The sequence below is a fragment of the Nothobranchius furzeri genome, chromosome 3 (genome assembly GCF_043380555.1).
Source record: "Nothobranchius furzeri strain GRZ-AD chromosome 3, NfurGRZ-RIMD1, whole genome shotgun sequence".
NCBI lineage: Eukaryota > Metazoa > Chordata > Actinopteri > Cyprinodontiformes > Nothobranchiidae > Nothobranchius > Nothobranchius furzeri.
The window spans coordinates 63,609,532-63,632,439 of NC_091743.1; the positions used below are offsets into that span (position 1 = coordinate 63,609,532).

The 22,908-nt window shown below is 41.3% G+C and overlaps 1 protein-coding gene across 6 annotated transcripts in view; it reads right to left on the reverse strand.

Annotated features, from left to right (window-relative positions):
- The window catches only part of kcnab2a (potassium voltage-gated channel subfamily A regulatory beta subunit 2a), a 123,417-nt gene that overhangs the window by 10,191 nt on the left and 90,318 nt on the right, over window positions 1-22,908 (reverse strand). For all 6 annotated transcript variants that reach the window (XM_070549384.1, XM_070549381.1, XM_070549383.1 and 3 more), the window contains 7 exons: window positions 7,693-7,736; window positions 7,555-7,592; window positions 7,290-7,369; window positions 2,151-2,195; window positions 1,657-1,701; window positions 1,362-1,405; window positions 1,061-1,147 (listed from right to left, as the gene is read on the reverse strand). In XM_070549384.1, coding sequence (XP_070405485.1) covers window positions 1,061-1,147; window positions 1,362-1,405; window positions 1,657-1,701; window positions 2,151-2,195; window positions 7,290-7,369; window positions 7,555-7,592; window positions 7,693-7,736 — 383 coding nt within the window. The remainder of the gene's footprint in view (window positions 1-1,060; window positions 1,148-1,361; window positions 1,406-1,656; window positions 1,702-2,150; window positions 2,196-7,289; window positions 7,370-7,554; window positions 7,593-7,692; window positions 7,737-22,908) is intronic.

Here is a 22,908-nt window from a genome sequence, read left to right on the forward strand (position 1 = left end):
CCTTCTACACTCGATATCTGAATAAGGGGTAAAAGAAATAACTTTTGGGCGAACATTTTTCCCACAACACTGCAGACTTTGCAACCCTGCGGGCTCACATATAATTGGCTCTGGAAACAGGAAGTATGGTGGCAGGGCAGACTGTAAACAAAGACTACATCCCGCTTTGGACTTTTTGAAAGGAGAAAATCTGACAACACCCCAGCCATCTATGGAGAAAATCTGTTTCAACATCACCTTCCATCCAACAGGATTGAGTCATTAGACAGTTTTGAGATTATTTAACTGTGGAATTTTTACATATTGCACCTTTAAAGATTGAATTTTTGCTGTACTGCCATATCTGTCATGTAAGAGCATAATCTCACACGAGCTGGCTCTAAATTCCATCTGTTCAGTGGTCAGAGTGACACCTCGTTGAGTGTGGCTGCAGAGCAGAACATGAAATGGGTTAGATAACGATCGGGCGTCTCAGACAAGAGCGGGAGCACGGGAGTGTAATAAAAGCAGATTGCATCAACCCTCAGTAATCCTGCATCCATCTATTAACTACCCCTATAGCTACAGCCACAATAAAACACACCAGATTGACTCAACCACGAGGAACTCCGAGATCTCAAAGCTGTCCGTGTGAGCGGAGAGAAATCGTTAAGACGTGAAGACTGACTTTCCCGCCGAACACCGTCGGCTACTTCTCCCAAACGTGACAGTGAAGTATTACTAAAGAGCCCGTAGGCAGGAAAAACTACAGAACAGAATAAAGAAAACGACCTCTGGTTCAACTTTAACCCACAGAGGAACTAAACCGCCACAGCAGATGGATACCGAGCGTCCAGCTGAGCCCACACATGGTTAGCACTCTGCCATTTAAAGGTCTCCAGCATCAGTATCTATCATCCTTCTGACTGTGGAGGTGGAAGCACCCGGACCACACGCAGCATGTAAAAATAGATGCTTCCGTTACAAGAGCTTAGTACACCCAGCTCCTCACGCTGCAGTAGTCATCCAGGCAAACAGGAGGTTTATTTTTGAATAAGAAGAAAACGGGGAGAGGAGTTACCTTCCATTGGAGTGTTTGGGTCGGGTCGGTTGGCAAAGACCACGTCCACATAGTCTAACTGCAGTCGTTCTAGAGAAGCCTTTAAACCTGAAAACAACAGATACAATATTAAAGTGCATGATCAAAATAGCTGTAAATCTCAGTGTAACGCTGTTATGTTCCCCCTGTTGTCTTGGCAACCAGAATAAACTCCAGAGAAAGCTGATTGTTGAGTTGCAGCTTTGATCCCCTCAAACTGAAGGCACTAATTAGGATGTAATTTATTACATTTAATCCACTGACACACTGCCATGACTCTTACCTTCTATAATGTGTTTCCGGGATAAACCTCTTTCAGTTTCTGCTCTATTTAAGAAAAAAGAAGAAGACTGAGTTAAAGATAATAATCTAGGATCTGACCCCCGCGCTGATGCTGCATCACCCGATCCGTTTTTCTGAAATACGAGATGATGCATTCAGCTTTACTGAAAGAAGCTGACAGCAGATCAGTCTGGGTGACATACGATCCCGTTACCGGGGGCATCAGCATCAGACGGGTCAGGAGAAATTGCACAGGAGGATAGTTTTTCATTTGGAACAAGTGAATGAAAACTTACTTTCCGCCCCAGAAGATCTTGGTTGTTATCACCAGGCTTGAACGCCTAAAAATGGAGGATGACAGCACATCTGTTAGAACACCTGCCAAAGAAACCTTCTGAATTACAGGAAGCAGTGGAGTTGGTGATATATGCAGCCCACGCTTGGCTTAAATATGGCTGATATTACGGTACACGCTAATAATGGGAAGCTCAGGATTATTCATTTTATTTTGTGCAGCTTCAGCAGAGTTATGTGGAACGCGGGCGTACGCCGATCTCGGATCGTCTGCAAATGTCAATCCAGGATCGACAAGGTGCACGACAAAGCACAAGTTCATCCATTATTCACCATGTTTGAGGAGACGCCGGAGTGAGAGGCCGCATTAATCTTGATGTGTTGTGAGCTGGAACGTCACATTACACAGCCTCCTGATAGGTGATATGAGATTAGGCAGGCTGGAGGGAGAAAGGAAATTAAAAAGCACCAAACCGGATTAAAGTGTGCCTCCTACCTCCATCCTTTCTTCTTTATGATGTTTCCGAGCACCACCTCTGCCCTGCAAAGCAGACAGAGAAGAGATTAAATAAAGATAGTTCCTGAAACGATACGATCGTTTACCAGTGGCTTTCTGGGGACGGATCTGTACAGGTACTGAAGAGCACCCGTGTAAGACTGGTTCCAGGGGCCTCAGCCACCACCATGTGGCTCATTAGCAGCTAAAGTGGTGTTAATGAGCCACATTACGTTCAGCATGGGGCTCATTAGGGCTGGGCACGAAGGTGTCAGTGGGACATCTCTGAGGTCTTCTCACCCTGACAAATGTGATGCCTCCTGGTGAGACAGCTGTACACAAGAGGCTTTTGGACACTAAGACACGCATTCATTTTCATTTTGAGCTCGGATGAATTTGGCTAGCTGCTCTAAACAGTTTAATGGTGTTGACAGGTGCATGGATCGTAATTCACCACATCTCCTGCTCCTGGCACCAAGTTTGTGTCGATCCCACCGAGTGGTGAGAAGTCTCCTGGGTTGGGATCATAGGGTCAAAAGAGCAAAAAGGATGAGGAATTTTGCAACACGTTCTGCTGTCAGGCTGCATCCCATCATACCTACAAATATGGATAAAATGTGCAAGCAGCATCTTAACTCATTCATGGCCAATGACGACTAAAGCCGTCATTTTATTTTATTTTTTTTACTGTGGGCATCGGAACGAGCCCCTGCACCGTGAGAACAAATATCTCAGCTCTAAAGCCGATCTTCATCCGCACACATCACATGATCAGGAAGCAGAAAATCCTTGTGTTAGGAGATCGTTTTGGGCCGCTGCTGTAAAAACAGTGAGGCGCGAACCGGAAAAGCTTCTGCCGATCACAGTTCAACAACGGATTATGAAAGAACGGATAAAGCTCGGAACACGCGGATTCTCCCTGATGTACGATGTGAGTCTCCGCTTTGTTTTGGTTGTTTTGGCATCGACATCATCCTAGCACCCAACGTTCTGTGACTCTTAGCTCCAAACCATCTGAATGAATCATATCAAGATTTTGTTAGGACACTTTCTCTACTGCACTTTTCAAAATCCTGCTTTTCATTTAGTCGTTACCAGGTCACAATCACACACAGCTTCCTTTCTAAGGGTGGGCGGGCGATATAGAAAACTTTTCCAACCATTATTCGTTAGTCCCAAAAGGTACGATGGGCGTATCTGACGGACATATTTGAATGTTTTCAGCAATAGTAAATGATGATTGTGAACCAGTGTTCATTTTGTTGACAAAATATATTATTTTTTGTGACGAAGAATTTTTTGCAACCAAAATCTTAAATTTGTACTTCTGTAAAAATTATTTACGACAAAATTTGATCATCATATTTGTTTATGAATAAAAGACGACAAATCCAATCAAAACACGGAAAAGATGGAAGAACGGAAAAAAGATCCAATCAGCAAAAAGAACAGGTGGGACAGGACGAAAGAAGAACCTATCAGAGAAATACGGGGTTGTGTGTCTGAACAATAACCATGTTGTTGGTCTGAAGCTGGTTTAGAGGGTTTATAAAAACCAAGACTGAGGTTTTAATGGGCTAAATAATAAAGCTAGACTCATATTTAAAAGCCTTGAGCTAACGACTCGTCTTGCTCGCAGGCCTGATGACCATACCTTGACTTTCCAGTTTTATATTAAATATGTAAAAAGACAAACTTAATGTTGAATGATGTTGATCCAATAAAGTCAAACTGATCTGAATTGGTCCCGTTATTACAATAACACACCAGTGTGTTATTCATGTGACTCTCCACTAAACCTGAACACGATTGTAAAGCGGTTCTTTTGTTTCTACATCATTTTCTCGCTCCGTTTCAGATTCTTCTGAGTGGCTCGATTATTAAAGCTGAGCAAATAATCGGTTCCTGTATGTTTTTATTTTTACACACTTCCCATCCTTTATATTTCAGGCAGCTGAACCTGCTGATAACAGCTGAAAGATTTCAGCCTCACTGACCCAGTTTTATTAAATCATAGAAGATAACAAGTTCCCAGTAGTTTGCAGTTACATCTTATTACTTTTTCATGCTATGAACATTTTAATAAACTAATAACTTCTGTGATGTTGTGTCTCTTGACGCTTTTTCTGCTTTCTTTCTATTGGATGCTCCTACATTATTTACATAATTACTCTGCTGTTTTATTTAAATGTCAATAAAACAATAATACCTCCCTGAACATTCTCTTCGCCCCATGTGGTGTTGCATGATTCACTGTGTTAATCCAAGCAGCCGCAGCAGGACAGTGATTTTAGACCGCTGAAGCACTCTACCGAAGGCAGTAATGTCCATGCTCCTGAGCTTACACTAAGTGTGTGTCTCCTACATACCTCCAGGGCTGCCACTTTCTGTGTAATGTGAGCAGTTTCACCGCCCAGATATAAGGTAGTGGGCCCGGAGCCATTCTGACTCTTCATCCGGTCATTAAATAGGTTATTCTGCAGCTGAGCTGATGCTGCGACTGACAGCTGTGTAACAGTACGCTGTTTGTGAATTAATGATACTCCTTTAGTTTAAGATTTCTTAGGAATTATGCATCGGTTTTGCAAAATGTCAGCAATTTGTGTAGGCAAAAACGTTCAGCCTGAGAGAAAAGCTGGAAATCCGGAACACTTCCTGCAGACTTACGAACAACCAGATGCCGTTGGTGTTAGCTGATGGCAACAGCAGCTGGATAAGCGGGGGATCTGCATTTGTGCGTCTCTGATCCATGCTTTGAGCAGATATGTTGGTCAAGCAGGAAAATCAATATTTGAATATGACTGTGCTTTGCTTTTAGAGCCACAATCAACAATTTATACATCATGTTTATCTGTTCATGCTGACGGAGTCGACATCATAGCAGCTCACTACACAACACGACACACTCGTCTGAGTAACACTCTACAGCACAAAGGGTGTGATCTGTCCTACTCCTGTGTGCACGATTTAAGCTCCTTGGTGGTGCTTTGCGGTGAAAGCTGTCAGGATTAGCACCTGTGCAACTCAAACCTCAGCTGTGTGACACGCTGTCACACAAACGCCACCGACACACACGGCAGATTTCTGTTTAACCGCAGCCTGTTTCATAGAGGCACGTTGATCAAAGACCGGGGCGGACATACTTGTGTCATAGATCAGCTCTGTGCTGGTTTTTCCTGGCCTCCCCGACATGAAACAACTAGAACAGTGAAGCGTGTGTAGATGACACGTTTCAGACAACAGCTGTGGAGGCATTAGATGAGAAATAAGGACAACCGCTGAGACCAACTGCTTCTTTTCTTTTTCAATTTCTTCCCAGGCGCTCTGATGCGCTTCTCAAAATGCAATAAAAAAGCAAAAATATTCCTCAGGGATTAAGAAAGAAAAGGGACTTGCTGCAGTTAATCAGATATACTGTTTGCAAAGGATTATCCCTTAGATTATTTCAAAGCACCCAAGTCACTACAAAGTCAGATTAGTCCACAATGGGATTTAAACCATCACTACAACCAGTGGAAAGGCAGCTTTGTGAGGCTGAACATCGCCAGGGCCTGTCTTTTAAATTAGAACCAAACATATCTGTTGTGATTTCAGATCCTCATGCAGGCTGGGAGACATGTTATTTATTTTTGCACCTTCAAAAACACAAATTCAACCACAGGATCATTTTAAATAACCCAAGTTGGATTTTCAAATAAACCAGAAAGAATAAAATTTAAGATAATTATTGGTTTTGCAACTTTTATGACATGTTTTTTTTATTTTTATTATTATTTATTTAGAGCAGAATTAAGATATTGAATTACTAAAGTTTAAGAACAATTGAAAAATTTACCAAAAATAAAATAAAATAAAAATCATTTTTTGCATGTTTGGATCTTAAGGAGGTTCCGAGTAGACATTCAACATGAAACGTTTCTGAGGAAAACCTTTTCGCCTAAACTGTAACAAACTGTTTTACTGATCAAAAGTGTTAGACCACATGCCTTTAAAACAGGCCAAGCTTGTGCAATTATGGATTCATAATCATTTTCTGGAAGAGAGTCACAGTCATGACATCTTGACAGCAAAACACTTTCCCTTTTGAATGTGGTAGGATTGTTGAACACGGTGCTTTAAGCTGGACAGTTTGCAATGGTACGCAGTACCGCCACTCTCAGCATACTGGGACTTTTTTTCTAGGGTACGGTGCATACCGGTAGTTTTTCTGGTAATTTATTAGTCGAAATCGCAGAGATTTCTGGAAAAATATATGTTCATCTTCAAACACCAGCCATCCACAGCCCCTCCCCGTCCCCGATACGCTGGACACATGCTCCACGAGGGGCCACATTCTGCACAAGAGCTGCATCACTGCTGCGAGGCATGCCACACATACATCACAGTCAGTACCGGCACTGTATTATAAATGGCTGGCAGGAGTACAGCAACTACAAACTACAAATCCCATGATGCACCAGAACAGGCAGTGCAGTCCTATTTCCTCATCCTTCTGCTGCAGTAGCTCTCGTCGTGAGACAGGCAGGTTCTCGGTAGCTGATGTTATGGCTCGTGTTTTCGTCAGAGCTACAGAATAAAAATAATACATTTTTTATGACTCTGGTCTGGGTTTTAAAATCATTTTATGGTCAAAAGTTTTCATTTAAAATAACCAATAAAGAATGATTATCTCTGACATATTTGAACTGAATCTTAGTTGAATAAACAACAATAAATCAGATCTTGAATTTGCTTTATGAGGCGACATTTGCCAGCAACTTGAACAAAGTTTTGAATTTGATTTAATCTAGTTTATTTCCCCTCCAAACTGACACAATGAGCTCATTTATAGAAATAAAAAGCCCCAAAATAACATAAAAACACTAAATAGCTACATGCCAGTACCTGGAGCTGTGCATTAGCAGCAGGTATGAGCCAAATATTCTTATTCCTGCCACAAATCCAGCAGCAGTTTGATCACCTGAATGCCAGGATGAGGTGACTGCACACCACTCTGGATTAGACTCACACCTGACAGCGACACTCAGAAGGTATATAATCTGTAGCAGGTGGAGTCCTAATCTATCAGCTGCCAGCAGCTTGGTGAGGTGTGCCATTACTGTTAGCTGATAAGTGAACTGCCACACAGGAGATACTCACTTCCCAGCAGCATAGACCTCCGCCGTGTCAAACAGATTGATGCCATTTTCATAGGCCATAGTCATCAGCTGCTCTGCCATCTGTTGAGAAAACAAGGGGTGGGGAATAGAGACGGGGTAAGCCTGATGGGAAATTCTTCTGCTTTAACAGATTATACAAGACTTTACTGGTATCATAAACAGTATGGGATCGTATTTGAATGTTGACTTTAAGTTTAACATAATGCTTTGACTGGTGATGGACAACTAAATCCACCTTCTCTCACCTCGTCTGTTATCTGTCCCCCAAACGTCACCCATGTTCCTACGGAGGATGACAGGAAGGCGGGGTTACAGTCCAAACACGCAAACACACAGAGCAAAGTAAGAATGAGCAAACTCCTGCGTTTGACTGCTGATCTCACCTAATCCAAGGCAGGAAACTCGCAGGCCTGACTTCCCGAGGTTTCTGTCAAAACAGAGAATTCGTGTGCATTAATTCAACACAGATTTCTGATACTGTACTTCGCACTCGGAATGCAGCTGCAAATTACTGCAAATTTTGAACGGTTTGTTTTCATTTTCTTCACACAAACACAAACAAATAAATAAAAAACAAAACAAATGAAATAATGAGTCATGGAAGCTGACAAGAGCTGGGTGTCAGGAGAAATGACAGTAACATTATCTGACAATTAGTGAGTAAGTGTGTGTGTGTGTGTGTGTGTGTGTGTGTGTGTGTGTGTGTGTGTGTGTGTGTGTGTGTGCAGTAAAATGTCAGAAAAAATCAGAGACAGGAAGTGGGGTCTTAACCAGGCCCACCATGACATTCAGTGAAATATCTGCGATCCCCAGGATCCCTCAGCCTGTCACCTCGTGACTCAAATCCCTCGCAGCGATGCAAAAGCTCACAACTCTCCACTAAACCTCTGAGCCAATCGCAGCCCAAACCAAACCCCTTCAGCTGACAACCACAGCTTGGGTTGGGTCGTTGATTTCTGTTAGCTGTTGAAGATTTCTAAGATGCCTACGGCTCCTTGTTAAAGGCGGGGTATGAGATGTTTTCCTGGAGCCTTTATTACATGTTGCTAGAAATGCTTTTCACATATTGATGACAACCGATAAATTAAATGGTTGGGGAATTTTTTTTATTTTAATTGCCTCTAAAATGAACAGTCCTGAAAATACCTCATCCAATCATTGATTACGTCTGATTGTTAATGATCATGGTCTATCCATCAAACTGCTCCCCCGACTGTCCCTCCCACTTTGTGCCAACCCCTTTATGGGCACAAATCCTGCGTTCTCAGCCTGTAGCAACTGCCTGGGACGGGGAGATCAGAGTTCATATCCTGTCGGGTCATACCAAAGACTTTAAAAATGGGACCCAATGCCTCCCTTAACTTTACTGCAGTTGTGTCCTTGGGCAAGACCAGGGTTTTTCCTGGCTCAAATTGAGGCAGAGGTGGTACCATCCTGACCATGCGCCAGCACATGCATACTCTGTGCATTCAACTGCATCACTTTTTTAAAGGCAAAATATTATAAAAGGCTCAATAATATGCATTAGATTGGTGTTTAGTTCCCTTTTCCCATCTGATATTTATAGTTAATTTTTTTTACATTTTTGACCTACATTTCAGTAACATTTTAGGTTTGTATTAATAACACTCATCTTAGTCAAAATAACACATAAATATATCCAGAAAAATATAATGCATTTCATTAACATGCATTTGTATTGGGAATGGTAATAACATTTAATTTCAGCCACTAGCAATGTAATGGTGGCATGTCTATTATGTACGGGTTGGCAATAATCCAGTTCAAATTATGTTCAAAGATAGAAGCATTTGTGAATTATATACTACAATGGCTTGCTGTACATCCTGCTTCTGTGTGCAGCAGTTCTGATCCATAGCGCTGCAGGATGCAGAATAAACAGGATGGTGGGGACTTTTCATCCGCTTGTAGAGTTTAGTCTTTCTTAGTTTTACGATCATCATATATATTTCTGTGCGCCACTTGACCATGAGACAGCTACCCGTTAGCTTTAGCATCAGCCAACCTGCGTGTAGCTGCACTTTTGATCCCAAACTTTGGACCGGTTCTGCCTTTGTGCCTTTGCTGGTTCCTTTATTTTCCTCCACTGCATCCAGATGACCACACTGTGTGCCAGTAAAAAGCATTTTCTTACACGTAACTTACTTTTGTTGAATAAAGTTCTGGGCAAAATAGTAATTCAAAGATGTTGCACCAGTGCTACATGTAAAAATAGACACGCGCAGACAGTTTGTTCGTCTCACTGTACAGCCCTGCTCTGATATGGAAGAGCCTGGGAGAAAATCAGTAAGTCAATAGCACCAACCATAGATCTGTACCAACTAGCGAAAAAAGCAATTTTTGATCTTTGTTTGCAGCGGTTTTAGTGCTTTTCAGTGCACCGCTGCTGATACAGCGCCTGTGTAGTGGCGCAACGCTGCAACTGCAGTTAAAATAACATCCATATAGCTGGGGGCAGATTGAAATCAGGCTGGGGCGGCACAAAATTAGCTGGAGGTGGCTGCCACGCAAATTTGAATGCAGGAAAAACCTTGAAGACACTTAACCTGCCTTGCCTGCTGGTGATGTTGGAGGGGCCGCCGCCGGTCTTCGGCAGTCTTCCGTCAGTGCGCCCCTGGGCGGCTGAGGCTACATTGTAGCTCATCACCACCATTGTGTGTGTGTGTGTGTGTGTGTGTGTGTGTGAGTGTGGGTGGGTGAATGACTGGTTGTGTTATAAATCGCCTTGGGGTGTTCTAGGACACTAGATGGTACTATATCAATTGCAACTTTTACATACCATGCACATATCATACAAACTCTTTAGCTGCTTCTCCTCTCACTCAAAACATCAAGAGTTTGAGATATTTTAGTTTTTTGCACAAGTGGCCAAACTTAGTCAGGTAGTCTTATTTTGCACACACAACACATATTGTATTATATAGCGCCAAATCCTGACAAGAGTCATCTCAAGGCCCTTCACAAAGTAAACATTCTAATACCGTTCATTCATTGAGCCAATCTGTAAAAAGTTTCCTATATAAGGAAAGTGGAAGTATGCATTATAGGAAATATGTTAGTTACCTAAAATGATTTAGTTTTTCTTTTTTGCATGAGGGGGGCCCTGAATATATTGGTATTCTTTTATACTGGTATCAGAAATTATGAGTTTGGCTGTATCGGTAAATCGATATCGATACTAAACATCCCTAGTTTTTATGGTTATTTGACAGTGTCTGTTGCATCATTCTCCTGTATTCTGCAGGTGTAAATTGGGGGCGGGAATCCGAAGAAAGTGGTGGCCCTTTGAACTGTTTTTTCCCAAATGTAACTTGCTTGAACGACATTTTCCCATAAACATCTACTCCACCTTTAAGCTGCAGGACAACAACAGAGTTCAGTACTAAAATCGCAAATCGGTTTCAAACTGGTTCGTAGGAGAACTGAAAAGTATCCTCACATCTGTAATAAAAAATAAAATACGCTTTTTCAAATATATCAAATTATAAGAAGCTGGGAAAAGGAGTGCTCTGCTTCGGCTGAAGTTTCCTCAAGAGATTAGAGAGAAAAACAAGAAATGTGCTGTCAGGGATGATGTAACAAGTGAGCATGTGGGAGGATAGTTAAAATATTTTACAGGCTGTATGTTAAAAGGAGACAGAAATGTGAATGTGTGCAAAAATTTGTTAAATGACTGGACTTTGGACAACAAAGGCTGTTTCAGACTAAAGTTTTAGTGGAAAGCTGAACTTATCGTTGCCACTGCAATGTAGATTCACAGCTGAAAAGTGTTTGATAATCAGCAGCATCTCTAATCTCTTTTCAGTTAATCACACTTTGCTGGATCAAATGTTTCAGCTGTTACCAAAAGACAAAGGAACATGCAGTGAAGACTCCCACTGATCTAGTTAAAACAATCCATTTATGGTCAGCAAACGTCCTCTTCATCACCTCTGAAGCACGATCCAAAGTTTCCGACACCACCGTAGCCAAAGGCTACATTTCAGCCAAAAATGTTGTTTGAAGCATTTTTATTGGGCGCGTTTATGAATAAAATCAGACATCTGTCCACTACTTAAGCTTGGTTTATTTGATCCTACTTGGCTGCAGCTTTCTTTAAACAAGCTGCTGGGTTGTTTCCAAAGCCCCACGGCGTGAAACACAATTACTACTAAAGCGGCACTATTTCCCTTAAGAATGTTTGAACTAATAAAATAAAACTGCTACAGGTTCACAGGCAAGGTGACAAAACGAGAGGTGCTAGTGATCCTGAATGCTGCCAACATGATAGTATTTCTCTCAATGCGAGTCATGCTTCAAAACCAAGTACAACTCAGTCATGAAAACTGTACAGTATGCAACAGCTCTTTCAGGAGCAAAGAGTTAAACTGACATCGGAGTACACCGTTCTGTCCCCTGTCAAATAAAGACAACACTCCATCAGCGTGCTGTTGCCTTTAATATCTGACAAACATGGCCTTGAATACTGCTTTGTGCATAGCTTCAACAACCCTCTGCATGAAAGCAGGTGGGTTCAGGTTCCAGCTGAGCCCAGCAAACAGCACGCCCGGCGTTAAAGCCGCCCCTCTCTCTTATGGAGGACAGAGACAAAGACAGAGATGTAGTCTGATGGAAATCAGCTGGGCTTCACCGACACTGACGGTGCTAACCCAACTAAACAACACATTTTATTATGCGTTTTCACAAAATCAGACATATAGTGTGGTATGATAATTAAAGCCTAAATATAATTGCACTAAATTAACTAAAATATAAAACCCCAACAGGTAGGCTAGAAGAGTCAAGAGTACTCTAACGTGATTGGTTTTCCATAGTAGGTCGGTTGTTCCAACCGTAGGCTGCACAAAAAACGAGAATAGTTGCCCACCCTGTGTCGACTCCAGTAGGGTTTGGAGTTAGGAACCAATCCAATATGGCTAAAATGCTGCTGCACTCACCAGCGCCCAATGGGGTGTCTACATATTCATGTTGGAGTTACTGAAAAAGACCTAAAGGCAGGTGCAAGCTTCTCTTGCACCTGCCTTTAGGTCTTTTTCAGTAACTCGTAATTATTTGACCAATTCTTCCATTACCACACCTCCAAGGGTTGGAGTCACTGCAGATGTTGCGCATCCTGCAACAACCTGGAACTGGTCATACTTTTGATCCGTCTTTTCTCCGACATCCAGTCATAACAGATTTTGACTTTTTTTTTATAATTATTTTATAGTCTATTAAACTTACAAGCATACTTTATGATACTTGTGCTCAACTCTTCACAGAGGAAAGGTATGCTGCACTGCCAATAAAAAGCAGTCTAAAGCCTGATTTATACTTCTGCGTCCGTGTGGAGACACGGAACGCCATTATGCGTTAGCGTAAGGGCTTTTCGACGGACTCACAAAGGGTGTTGGAGACATGTCCAAAATTTTAAACATCCGTCAAAAGTGACGGAGGCGACTTGTGATTGGTCAGGAAGCCACTTCCTGTATATTTGTCACCAGCACCGCCGCTTCCCCGTAAAAAAGTTAAGATATTTAGCGACAGTCCCCAAACAGAATGAAGAACGCATCGCAGAAAAAAATAAAAAAATATGAACGTTTGTTCGCCCATGACTGAAGGAGTACAAAATACAGAGAAAACGTGGACGGAAATGACAGGAAACGTGGGTTTAGAGGTGGTGACCGCATGAAGAGATGGAGGAGAATGAAGGGCAAAGTCTCTGAAATATATAAACACATTAGTAAATACACCATCGTGGATCAGATACATGAGTGTTATGGTGGCAGGATACCACACAAAAGCGCTACACCCTCTGTTGTCCTGGCGGGGAATTGTTTTCCAACACTCAGCTGCCTGCGCTGAAGTTCGCATGTAAAGACTTTTCCGAAACTCCGAGTGCGTCTCTCTGTTGCGGAGCTCGCGGAGAAGTATTAATCAAGCTTAAGGAGATCAAGCAGACAAACCACAAGATAATCAAAGCACCATACAAATGCTTCTGTTAGTAAATAATGAGTATTATAATGAGTATTATGACATTTACAGAGACTTAATGGGGTACTTTATGGTTCTGAGCTACAAAAACACTCATTCATCTCTTGATACATTTCTTTTGAACATTTCATGATATAATGTTATTACAATTATCGTAAAATAACCTTGCTTATCTGTGTTGCGCTCGGACTCTTTTTGTCTTTGAGGGTCAAGATTTGCAACAAGCATTAACTTATCTTTTCTAACATCAAACATTTAGCAAATGTGAGCATTAAAGCTCTGATTTGAGGGTATTGAGATGAGCTCTGATTAGTAAAATTAAACATTGCTTTTAAGTGATGGAGAGACAGAGCTCAGAGATAGAGATGTCACAAAGCAGTCAGGATGAGATCAGAAGGATGGGTAACAAGGTCATAGGCACTGGAACATATTTAGAAATATTTACCAAAGAGAACAATTAATACAACCTCACCGCAGCTCAGACTTCACAAAAACACACATTCTGAGGACCATTTGCACATCCATTCAAGTCTATGTAGACTCTTATTCACAAAGAAAGAAGAGCCAAATATCTTGGGTCTGAAAATTGTCCTCATAGAAGAGAAAAAGGGATTTTGACACAATAGCAGTTGCAAAAATGTACATTTCAGAAATTTTTCTATCTTTGTTCTCTTCTTTTTTTATCAGCTGGAATATTTGTTTTGGGCTTTCTACTGATTTCCACCATGAGTCACCTCTGTCTGCTGAATGTGACCTTCTTTTGGATCTCTGGACAAAAAGCCTCTGTTCTACTTCAAGTCAGCCTGGGATGGATTTGCTTTGACTGGAGGTGGATGAATAACGAGATTTTTCTGGAATTGAGATGAGAGGAATAATGTGACCGTTTTGGGGAATATGCTCATCTAACTTGGTAAAGAGTCAGCTTTAGACATCTCATATCTTTGGAGGGAGTCCGTGCTGCCCAGTGGCAGCTCCAAAACATCACTGTTCCAGAGGATATCTGCATGGAGGAAGCAGCCATAATACCAGCAACAATGTGTGAAAACCTTCTGAAGACAAACGTTTGACCTCTGTCATTGCCAATAAAGGCTATATAATAAAGTATTGAGATGGACTTTTGTTATTGGCCAAATACTTAATTTCCATCATAATTTGCAATTAAATTCTTTGAAAATCAGACAATGTGACTTTCTGGATTTGTTTTTCTCATTTAGTCTCTCATAGCTGAGATACACCTATGATGAAAGCTACAGACCTCTCATCTTTTTAGGCGGGAGAACTTGCTGAATGGGTGCTTGACTAAAGGCTTTTTTGCCCCATTGTTCATCCTTTGACCAGCAAATCCCAGCCTTTCCAATTGTTATGATTACTTTGTTGTCAAAACTCATCATGGAGTTTAAAGCTGGATACTTTATCTGGTTAATTTCAGATTTGCTTTGCATAATTTCATTTACAAGAAATTATATCATCAGCTGTTACACAGTGTTTCTTCCAGCAGCATATCTAACAGCAGCCTGAGACGATGTCAGAAGCGATTTAACTTGTTGGAAGGAAACCGTATGAGACATGCAGGAGGCAGGAAGATAAACAGAGCCACTGGCATTAAAGCACTCCCAGACAGCTGTCATCGGCATGTTAGTTTATTTATTTCTTTTACTTTGGCATTAACAGATTGAAAACTCTGGGGTTTTCCCTCAAAGCTGAAATAGCTTTTGTTCAATTCTGGCAATTTTAGAGGCCCTTGTTGGCAGGATAAATCAACAAGCATCTACAGAAATGGAAAATCTTTTGCAAAGGAGCAATCAGCAAACATCCAGATATAAATGGTGGTTTTAATGTACATTTTATGACACAGAGTGCTAATAAATCACAGCCAAAATATACAAACTGCTTTTTCATTGATAATGCCCAAAGATCTAATGTGTTTCATAACTGCCATTTATTAAGAAAACGGCTTAAATTGAAAATGGCGAGCTGAAATGTAATGACTTTTGGTACATGGCTCATTTTTTCCCATAGTATTTGTACATTTTTACTCATGAGGTGTTTTTACATAAGAGCCACGTAACAAACCTACATGATCCAGCTGATAACGGTTACACTAGGCACTGTGTCGGTTCAGAGCAAACCGGTGCCGTCTGCCCAATTAAGAAAATGCTAAGGTTAAATATTCATGAGACACATGAATGAGCACAAAGCTGCATGAGCTGAAGCTCTGCTCTCCTGCTATACAACAGCCTCACTCCAATTTGTCATGCAGTTCCTTTATTTTCCCTTCCATCGCTACCTTACACATTATGTAACACAGCTCAAATTTCTGTCATGCTGCAAATAATGGTAAAGGAAAAATGTCACGGTGGGAACAATTCTGCTGATTCCATTCATCTCAACACCTAAACACGTTATTTTTTTTCCCAGTGTTTTCTGTTATGAAGATTTAGAGTGCATCAGGAATTCCCTCCCTTAGCGTTTTCACACTAGGATTAATACATTTAAGCTGTTTCCAGAACATTTATGAAAATATCATACATGGACGTTGCTGCAAAAGAAAGACAAACATGCAAAGAGATGCTTTAATTAAACTTCATCAGTGATGCAAAAAAAAAGAGAGCAGCTGTCTTATTTTTTCTCTGTAATGTAGCACAAGTGCGTCTGACATGCAGACGCGTTCATAGATGGAAAGGCAACATATTCTGCAATTACCCCCAGTCCTTTCTCGCTCCAATACAAGATAGTACCTTGTGCAACACAAGCTGACGTCCACAAAATCATCCATCCACCGTTTGACAATTCCTCCCAACATGCCCAGAGCAAACAGATGCCAAACGTTGTGAGCACATTAAAGATGGTACCTAAGTGTGGCCGTGGCTGGAAGCCTGTATCGTAGCTGAACCTTTATCTTCACATCGGTGAGGCTAATGTGCGTGTTCTGTTTTAACATTTGTGGTCTGCTTATGTTTCATGCTTCTAGGAGGAGTGCTGGCAGTGTGAATGGTGGCTCGCTGATGAGAGCCCTCAGAATGCAGGAAAACGTCCCAGCGTGCACCCACACTCATGACGCCCCAAAGCTCACACCCACAGCTTCTGTCACCCGGGCCAAAACCAAGAACGCCTTTATGTTGCTAAAAAATTTAATAAAAAAGTATAACATATTTAAAGATGTGGAACACTGTATAACCATTTTAATTTATTATTTCTGATTATAACCAGTCACTCTTGAGTTTTTCATGCAGGCTGAACATGAAAATAGTCTCCTACACCTATCTCCTGCATTAGCTTCTGATGGAAAATAGACGGAGAAATCATCTGACAGATCTACATCACACTGTCTCTTAACATTCATGGACTCACCCAGGGGTGGACTGGGACAACAACACGGCCCGGGTGGAGTAAGGGGGGGGGGGGGGGGGCTGGCTCGCGGAAATGACTCCATCTGCCGGCCGTCGGAATGCAGGGAGGGGGATCAGTTGGACCGGCCTACAATGGGTAAGCGGCCCATCTGGACGATGTTACAATGCCAGATAGGCCAGTCTACCCTCACCAATCTTAACTAGTGATGGGGAAAGCTGTTGTTGGTTTATAATAATAATAATAATAATAATAATAATAATAATAATAATAATAATAATAATAATGCATTTAATTCATAGGTGCCTTTCAAAATCCAAGGTCACCTCACAAAACATGCTAAAACTTGCACAAAAATAAGAATAAGATAATCTAAACAATAGAATTACAAAGAATATACTATAAATTACAGAGTGGAGAGTTTGTGGACTAGACAGTGTAAGCCAGTTTGAACAGGAAAGTTTGGATTTAAATGAGAGGAGGGAGTCTGTGTTTCGGATGTCAGGTGGAAGTGAGTTCCAGAGCCGAGGAGCAGAGTGACTGAAAGCTCAGTTTCCAACGGTGGTGAGACAAGCAGGAGGAACCACAAGGTGAAAACAGAGAAAGACCTGAGGTAGCGAGATGGGACAGCAACATGGATGAGATCAGAGAGGTAAGGAAGGGCGAGACAGTGGATACATTTGTAGGTGAGAAGCAGGACTTTGAAGGAGATTCTGTGTTCAGTAGCCATTCCAGTGGAGACGCTGAAGAACAGGGCTGATGTGATCTCTGGGGAGGTTACGAGTAATTTCCCTCTGAGATTAATAAAGTATCTTTGGACTGAACTGAATTGAAGTGACTAGACTGTGTACGAGGATGGCTGTAGCATGAGGAGTGAGAGAGGGGCGGAGTCAGTTGATGTTGCGTAAATAAAAGTAGGCTGAGTGAATGATGTTGTTGATGTGGCCTTTGAATGATAAGAGTGCTGTCAAGGACGACACCAAGACTCTTTACAAGGGGGGAAGGAAGGATGGAGGAATTATCTATGTTAATTGATATGCTGGGGGATATGTTCAGCATGGAGGGTTTCCCTTTGAGTAGAATTGCAGTTATATTGCTGTTGAGTTTCAGGAAGTTTGATGAGAACCAAGATTTTATGGTTTTGCGTTTAGGAAAAAGCAGAGGATGTCTCGGCTAGTAGAAGCTAACTGTCAGCATTAGCAACTTCACCAGCAGAACTCCTTCAGGCTTGTGTTATTTGTGTAGATAAAACATCAACACTGCAGAGCAAACTGAGTCGGTGATAGAGTGGCACGTCTGCTAGCCAATCTGAGGCTAGATGTCCAAATATCAGGAAATAAGACTCCAAATCTTGCCGTCTGAATCTATTGTCTCCCCCACCTGACTTCTACTTCCTGATCCAGGTGCATCTGAGAATTTTTCCCCCAGAGTACGACTTACAAGGCATTCATTCCTACTATAGACCACTGCAAATGTATTGATTAACTAAGTGTTCAACACCTTTAAAATTAATCCTCAAACAAAAATGAACATTTCCCATTTATCCACAGATTTTTTTGTCCTGCAGTCACAGCCAATGACATCAAAACTACACAGCATTCATTGCATCTGAATATGTGAGACTTTCATCTGTAATTTCGTCCTGATCACTCACATTTCTCTTCTTGTTATTTCTGCCATCTGTTTTCTCAAGTGACTTCAAGGTGGGCTGAACAAAAACAACCGCTGGGGACGGGGTTTTTCCTCACGCGGCATCGCTGATAAAGATAAAGGGCAACTTGGCACAGCACAATGGTGAGATTTAAATGCCACCCGCTTACACAAGACTGCCAGTGGCCATTTTCTGTGGCTCAATGTCAACTCTACAAATAAAAGTGGATCTCCAGAGAGCAGGGATGCTAAGGCGAGTTACTTGTAGATTTACAATTGGGCAGGTGGTGAGTCAGCGCTGACTTACACGGCGCCTTCAGTAAATAACTGAGAGCAACACAGCACAAGTGTTTTGTGGCTATTGCAGAGTTAAAATTAAGAACAAACTTGTTTTGCTTTGAAATGAAAAAAATACATGAGGAAACTGAAAACTTTGGGTAGATTATGGTAGAAGGTTCTGGAACAGCAAGAAAAAAACAAAAAAATCAAAGCCATCTATTCAGTCTTTTATCAATTCTCTGCTGCTCATCTAAGAATGCATCATATAGTAGCAGATCCATGCAAACCAAGAACTCCCTCTGCCCAGCAACACTCCTCAGCTCCTCCTGAGGGATCATGAGTCCTTTCTAGGCAAAGGAAGGATATTTAATGTCAGATATATTAGGGCTGCGCGATATGGCCTAAAATCAATATAACGATATATTGAGGATTTCACCTCGATAGCGATAAATGAACGATAATTACAGGTTTGCGCAGAAACAAAAGTTGTCCACTAGATGGGGCTGTCGCATGTATTACGTTGAGTCACATTTTTACGTGAGTCAAGGTGGTACAGCTTCTTAAAGGGACATGAATGTTGCCAACCTACACACATCTTTTAATTTTTTTATTATCAAATTTATTGACATGGAAAAATTATGAGTCAGAAATTTCGATAATGATTAATTTTCGATTTATCGCCCAGCCCTAATATATATATACGTACACACACACACACACACACACACACACACACACACACACACACACACACACACACACACACACACACACACACACACACACACACACACACACACAAATAATTAAAAAATAGCTGTGATTCAAAAATGATGCGGCTCCCCGGTCAGCACAGTTACCCCACCTTAAAGCAACAATAGAGTTTTTTAAAATTTAACCTAGAGCTTTAATGTTTATCTTAGTGAGTGAGTTAGAAACTTGACCAGTTTCAACAACACTAGACAGTTTTGTGGAGCAGGTAGGTGGCGTTTTTGAACTGCTTTATGGGTATTAGCTGTAATGCTAGCGGTTGGCATTTTCAGTTTGCCAATCAGTAAACATTACAAGAAAAATTATTATTTTTTTCTTTTTCTGTTGGCATCATAGTGGAGCCTGGAAGTAAAAAAGAGAGTAATGTCTTTGGAGGCGAACGAAAGAGCTAAAACCAGAGTGGACATCGACGTGGCCTACACTAGTTTGATGGAGCTAAAGGAGGCTTCAAAAATCACAAACTGATTGTGACCAGGCTTTGTTACTACTGAACTTTTAAGTAATATTTATTTTCCCCAACAGTGTGGATCATTTTACTTCATGATTTAATTTATTATTATTTGGCTCATGTTAATGTCAGCTCGAGTTAGTATGGCAAAAGTAGGGCTGGATGATTTAGAAAATAAGCATTTTGATAAAAAAAAATACTTGATATTGATCACTTTAAAATTTTTTGAAAATGTGTTTTAAGTGCAGCCCTGACCATTTCATGTCTTGACCCAATGTTTAAACAAGTTGATTAATTAAATGAATTATCTACAAATGACTGTTGTTTGCTTTTTGCCAGATTTGTAAAAATCTTAATATTTCTATGCTGATGAACTACTGTAATGTTTTTTTAGCAGCTTTCGTCCTTACTGTAACATGTTTAAGTCGCATGCTCTCTGTTTTGGTTTGAGAGGGGAGGGCTTGGTGAGTAAGCGTGTCTGGGTCTGTGCTTTTATTGGCTGAGGATAAGTAATGACTCTAGTATTGAGCTACGCGATAGGCTATAACAAAAACGAAAGGACAATTTTTATTGACTTGTTTTGCTATTGCACCAAAACTGTTATTGATACGTATTGTCACTGAATTACTGGCTAACCCTAAGACAGTGGAGGTTTTGTTGTACAAGTAAATGAATAACAAATGCTACCTTGTCCTTACCATCTCTCTCTCTCTCTCTCTCTCTCTCTCTCTCTCTCTCTCTCTCTCTCTCTCTCTCTCTCTCTCTCTCTCTCTCTCTCTCTCTCTCTCTCTCTCTCTCTCTCTCTCTCTCTCTCTCTCTCTCTCTCTCTCTCTCTCTCTCTCTCTCTCTCTCTCTCTCTCTCTCTCTCTCTCTCTCTCTCTCTCTCTCTCTCTCTCTCTCTCTCTCTCTCTCTCTCTATATATATATATATATGAGGACAAATGGGCTGAGCAAACACAAACCTTCCTACATTTTTTAGAAAACATTGCAATGTGGTGCAATTTCTTCATTCCCTGATGTTACACAAAGCAGTTTAAGGAGAATTTTCTAAATCTGTCTGTGCAAAGCACAAAAATGGCAGTCCAGCTGGAGTATGATACACACTCAAATTCCTAAAAGTCAGCAGGGTTTTGGAGATTTGCTGCATCTTAGCAAATAAAACTCTCTCGATCAGCAGGGTTTGGCAGCATGAAAGAAGAGCCAACACCTGACTGATCGACAGGGGACCGGGGCCTCACCTGCACAGCTCGTCCAATCCCAGACATTCTCCCGTTCCCCAGGAAACACTACTTTACATAATCACAAGCCATTTAGCGTGCATCATTAATTCCGTCCCAATTGAACGCATTTAATCATCACTCGGAAGCGTTTGAAGGATCAGAGTTGAGGCTGATGATTTTAACCAGCCTATCAGTCAGACGCAGAGTCCCATTAAACGACGATGAGCAGCCCAATAAAGCTGCCGCATTTGAGAAAACGTTTGATGATTTTAGACTCTCACTAACATGCATCCTCGCTCATGGATGCAGGCAGGCCTGTTTCAAGGCTGCCATTCAAGGCTACAGAGAGGACTATATGCAAATGAGTCTGATCTGAACTTCCTCTGATATTCTGCAGCGAGGATAATCTGGAAAAGTTTAGTTGGGTGGATAAGACGGCTTTAACCGTATTCTTTTGGGGTAGTTATAAAACCACCGACCTCTTCTGTTTGTCTACTGGCAAATTGAAAAATGGGAGGGAAAAAATTCCTTCTTTTAGTAGGGAGAGAAAGGATGAAAAGAGAAATGGACGGCCATGGTAAAGGGTTTGCAAGCTTCGACTCCAAGAAGCGAGTTTGAGAGATTCACAGTGACACGGGCACAGATCACTCCGGCCCATTGTACTTCCTCTTGGCTTCAGCCCTACACCAGCATTAACCTCAGCACTTTCCATTTTCTTTCTTCCGTCCCAATCAGTCCTTTTTATTCCAGTTTGCTCCAAAACAAAATCCATAAACATTGCGTCATTCCCTCGGTGCACAAATCTCTACACCTCACGCCGAATCGGGACAGCCTTACCTTTGATTTACGTCAGATAGAGTTTACAAAAACATCCCTTCGTGCACTTTGCACCACGCTGCAGGAGCAAAGAACACAAACAGCCGCTGGCCCTTGAGATGAAAATGATTTTTCTCATTCAATATCATTAGCCTCAATAATGACAGCGTGCCAACACGAAGAGGCTGCTGCCAGAAAATCAGATGCAAAGGACTGTAATGCCACTGAGAACGGCGCCAAGTTTGGGGCGTGTGGTTTCCCAAATCGTTGCTCAGATTAAACTTCAGATTAGGGATTTCCATTGATAATCACTTTCAAACAAACATCTTACTCATGAAATTATTTACATTAAAAGACACCATGAAGGAGTTTAGCAACTTCTAAAGTCTGACATGTGAAGCAGATCTGATGCAACTCCAAATAGCAAATTAAATATTTATAAACTGACCAAGATACGGACTTTCTTGGTAAAATTTCACCAAATAATGCTGATAAATTTTGACACAAGTCATACAATATTAACTTACTGGGAGATGATCTGAACTAGGAGCAAATATTCAGGAATAAAGTTACGACTAAAACAAAAAAAACTTTTATAAAATGTGATTTGTTGCTTTTCCGGCTGGATGGTTGCAGATCATAATGTTCTGTAACTCTCTGTGCTCCAACGGCACACAGACTTTTTAGTTCTGTACTGCTGCCGTATTTGGCCCTCACTCCTCAACCCCCCGAGCTCCAAACGTGCATCTGAAGAGAATCATTTGCCGTATTTCCCTTTTGCTCCCCTTCCTTCCATCATGTCATAGCTGCATTTGAATAATGCACCAAACAAATAAAGACATTTGCAAAATTGATACAAATGCATTTATGCAATAACGATTAACCTAAATACTTAAAATAGAGTCTTTTAGATTAAACTCAGCCATCAGTTTTCATGTCCCTTGAGGTTCCTGCACACAAAACGGGCTTAGTAACTTCTGGAAATAAAATCGAAAAGCCTTCAAGCACGAAATTGGAATGAACGCTGGAGAACTGTAAATACTGCTATTACTGACTGAAGACTCGGGAGGAAA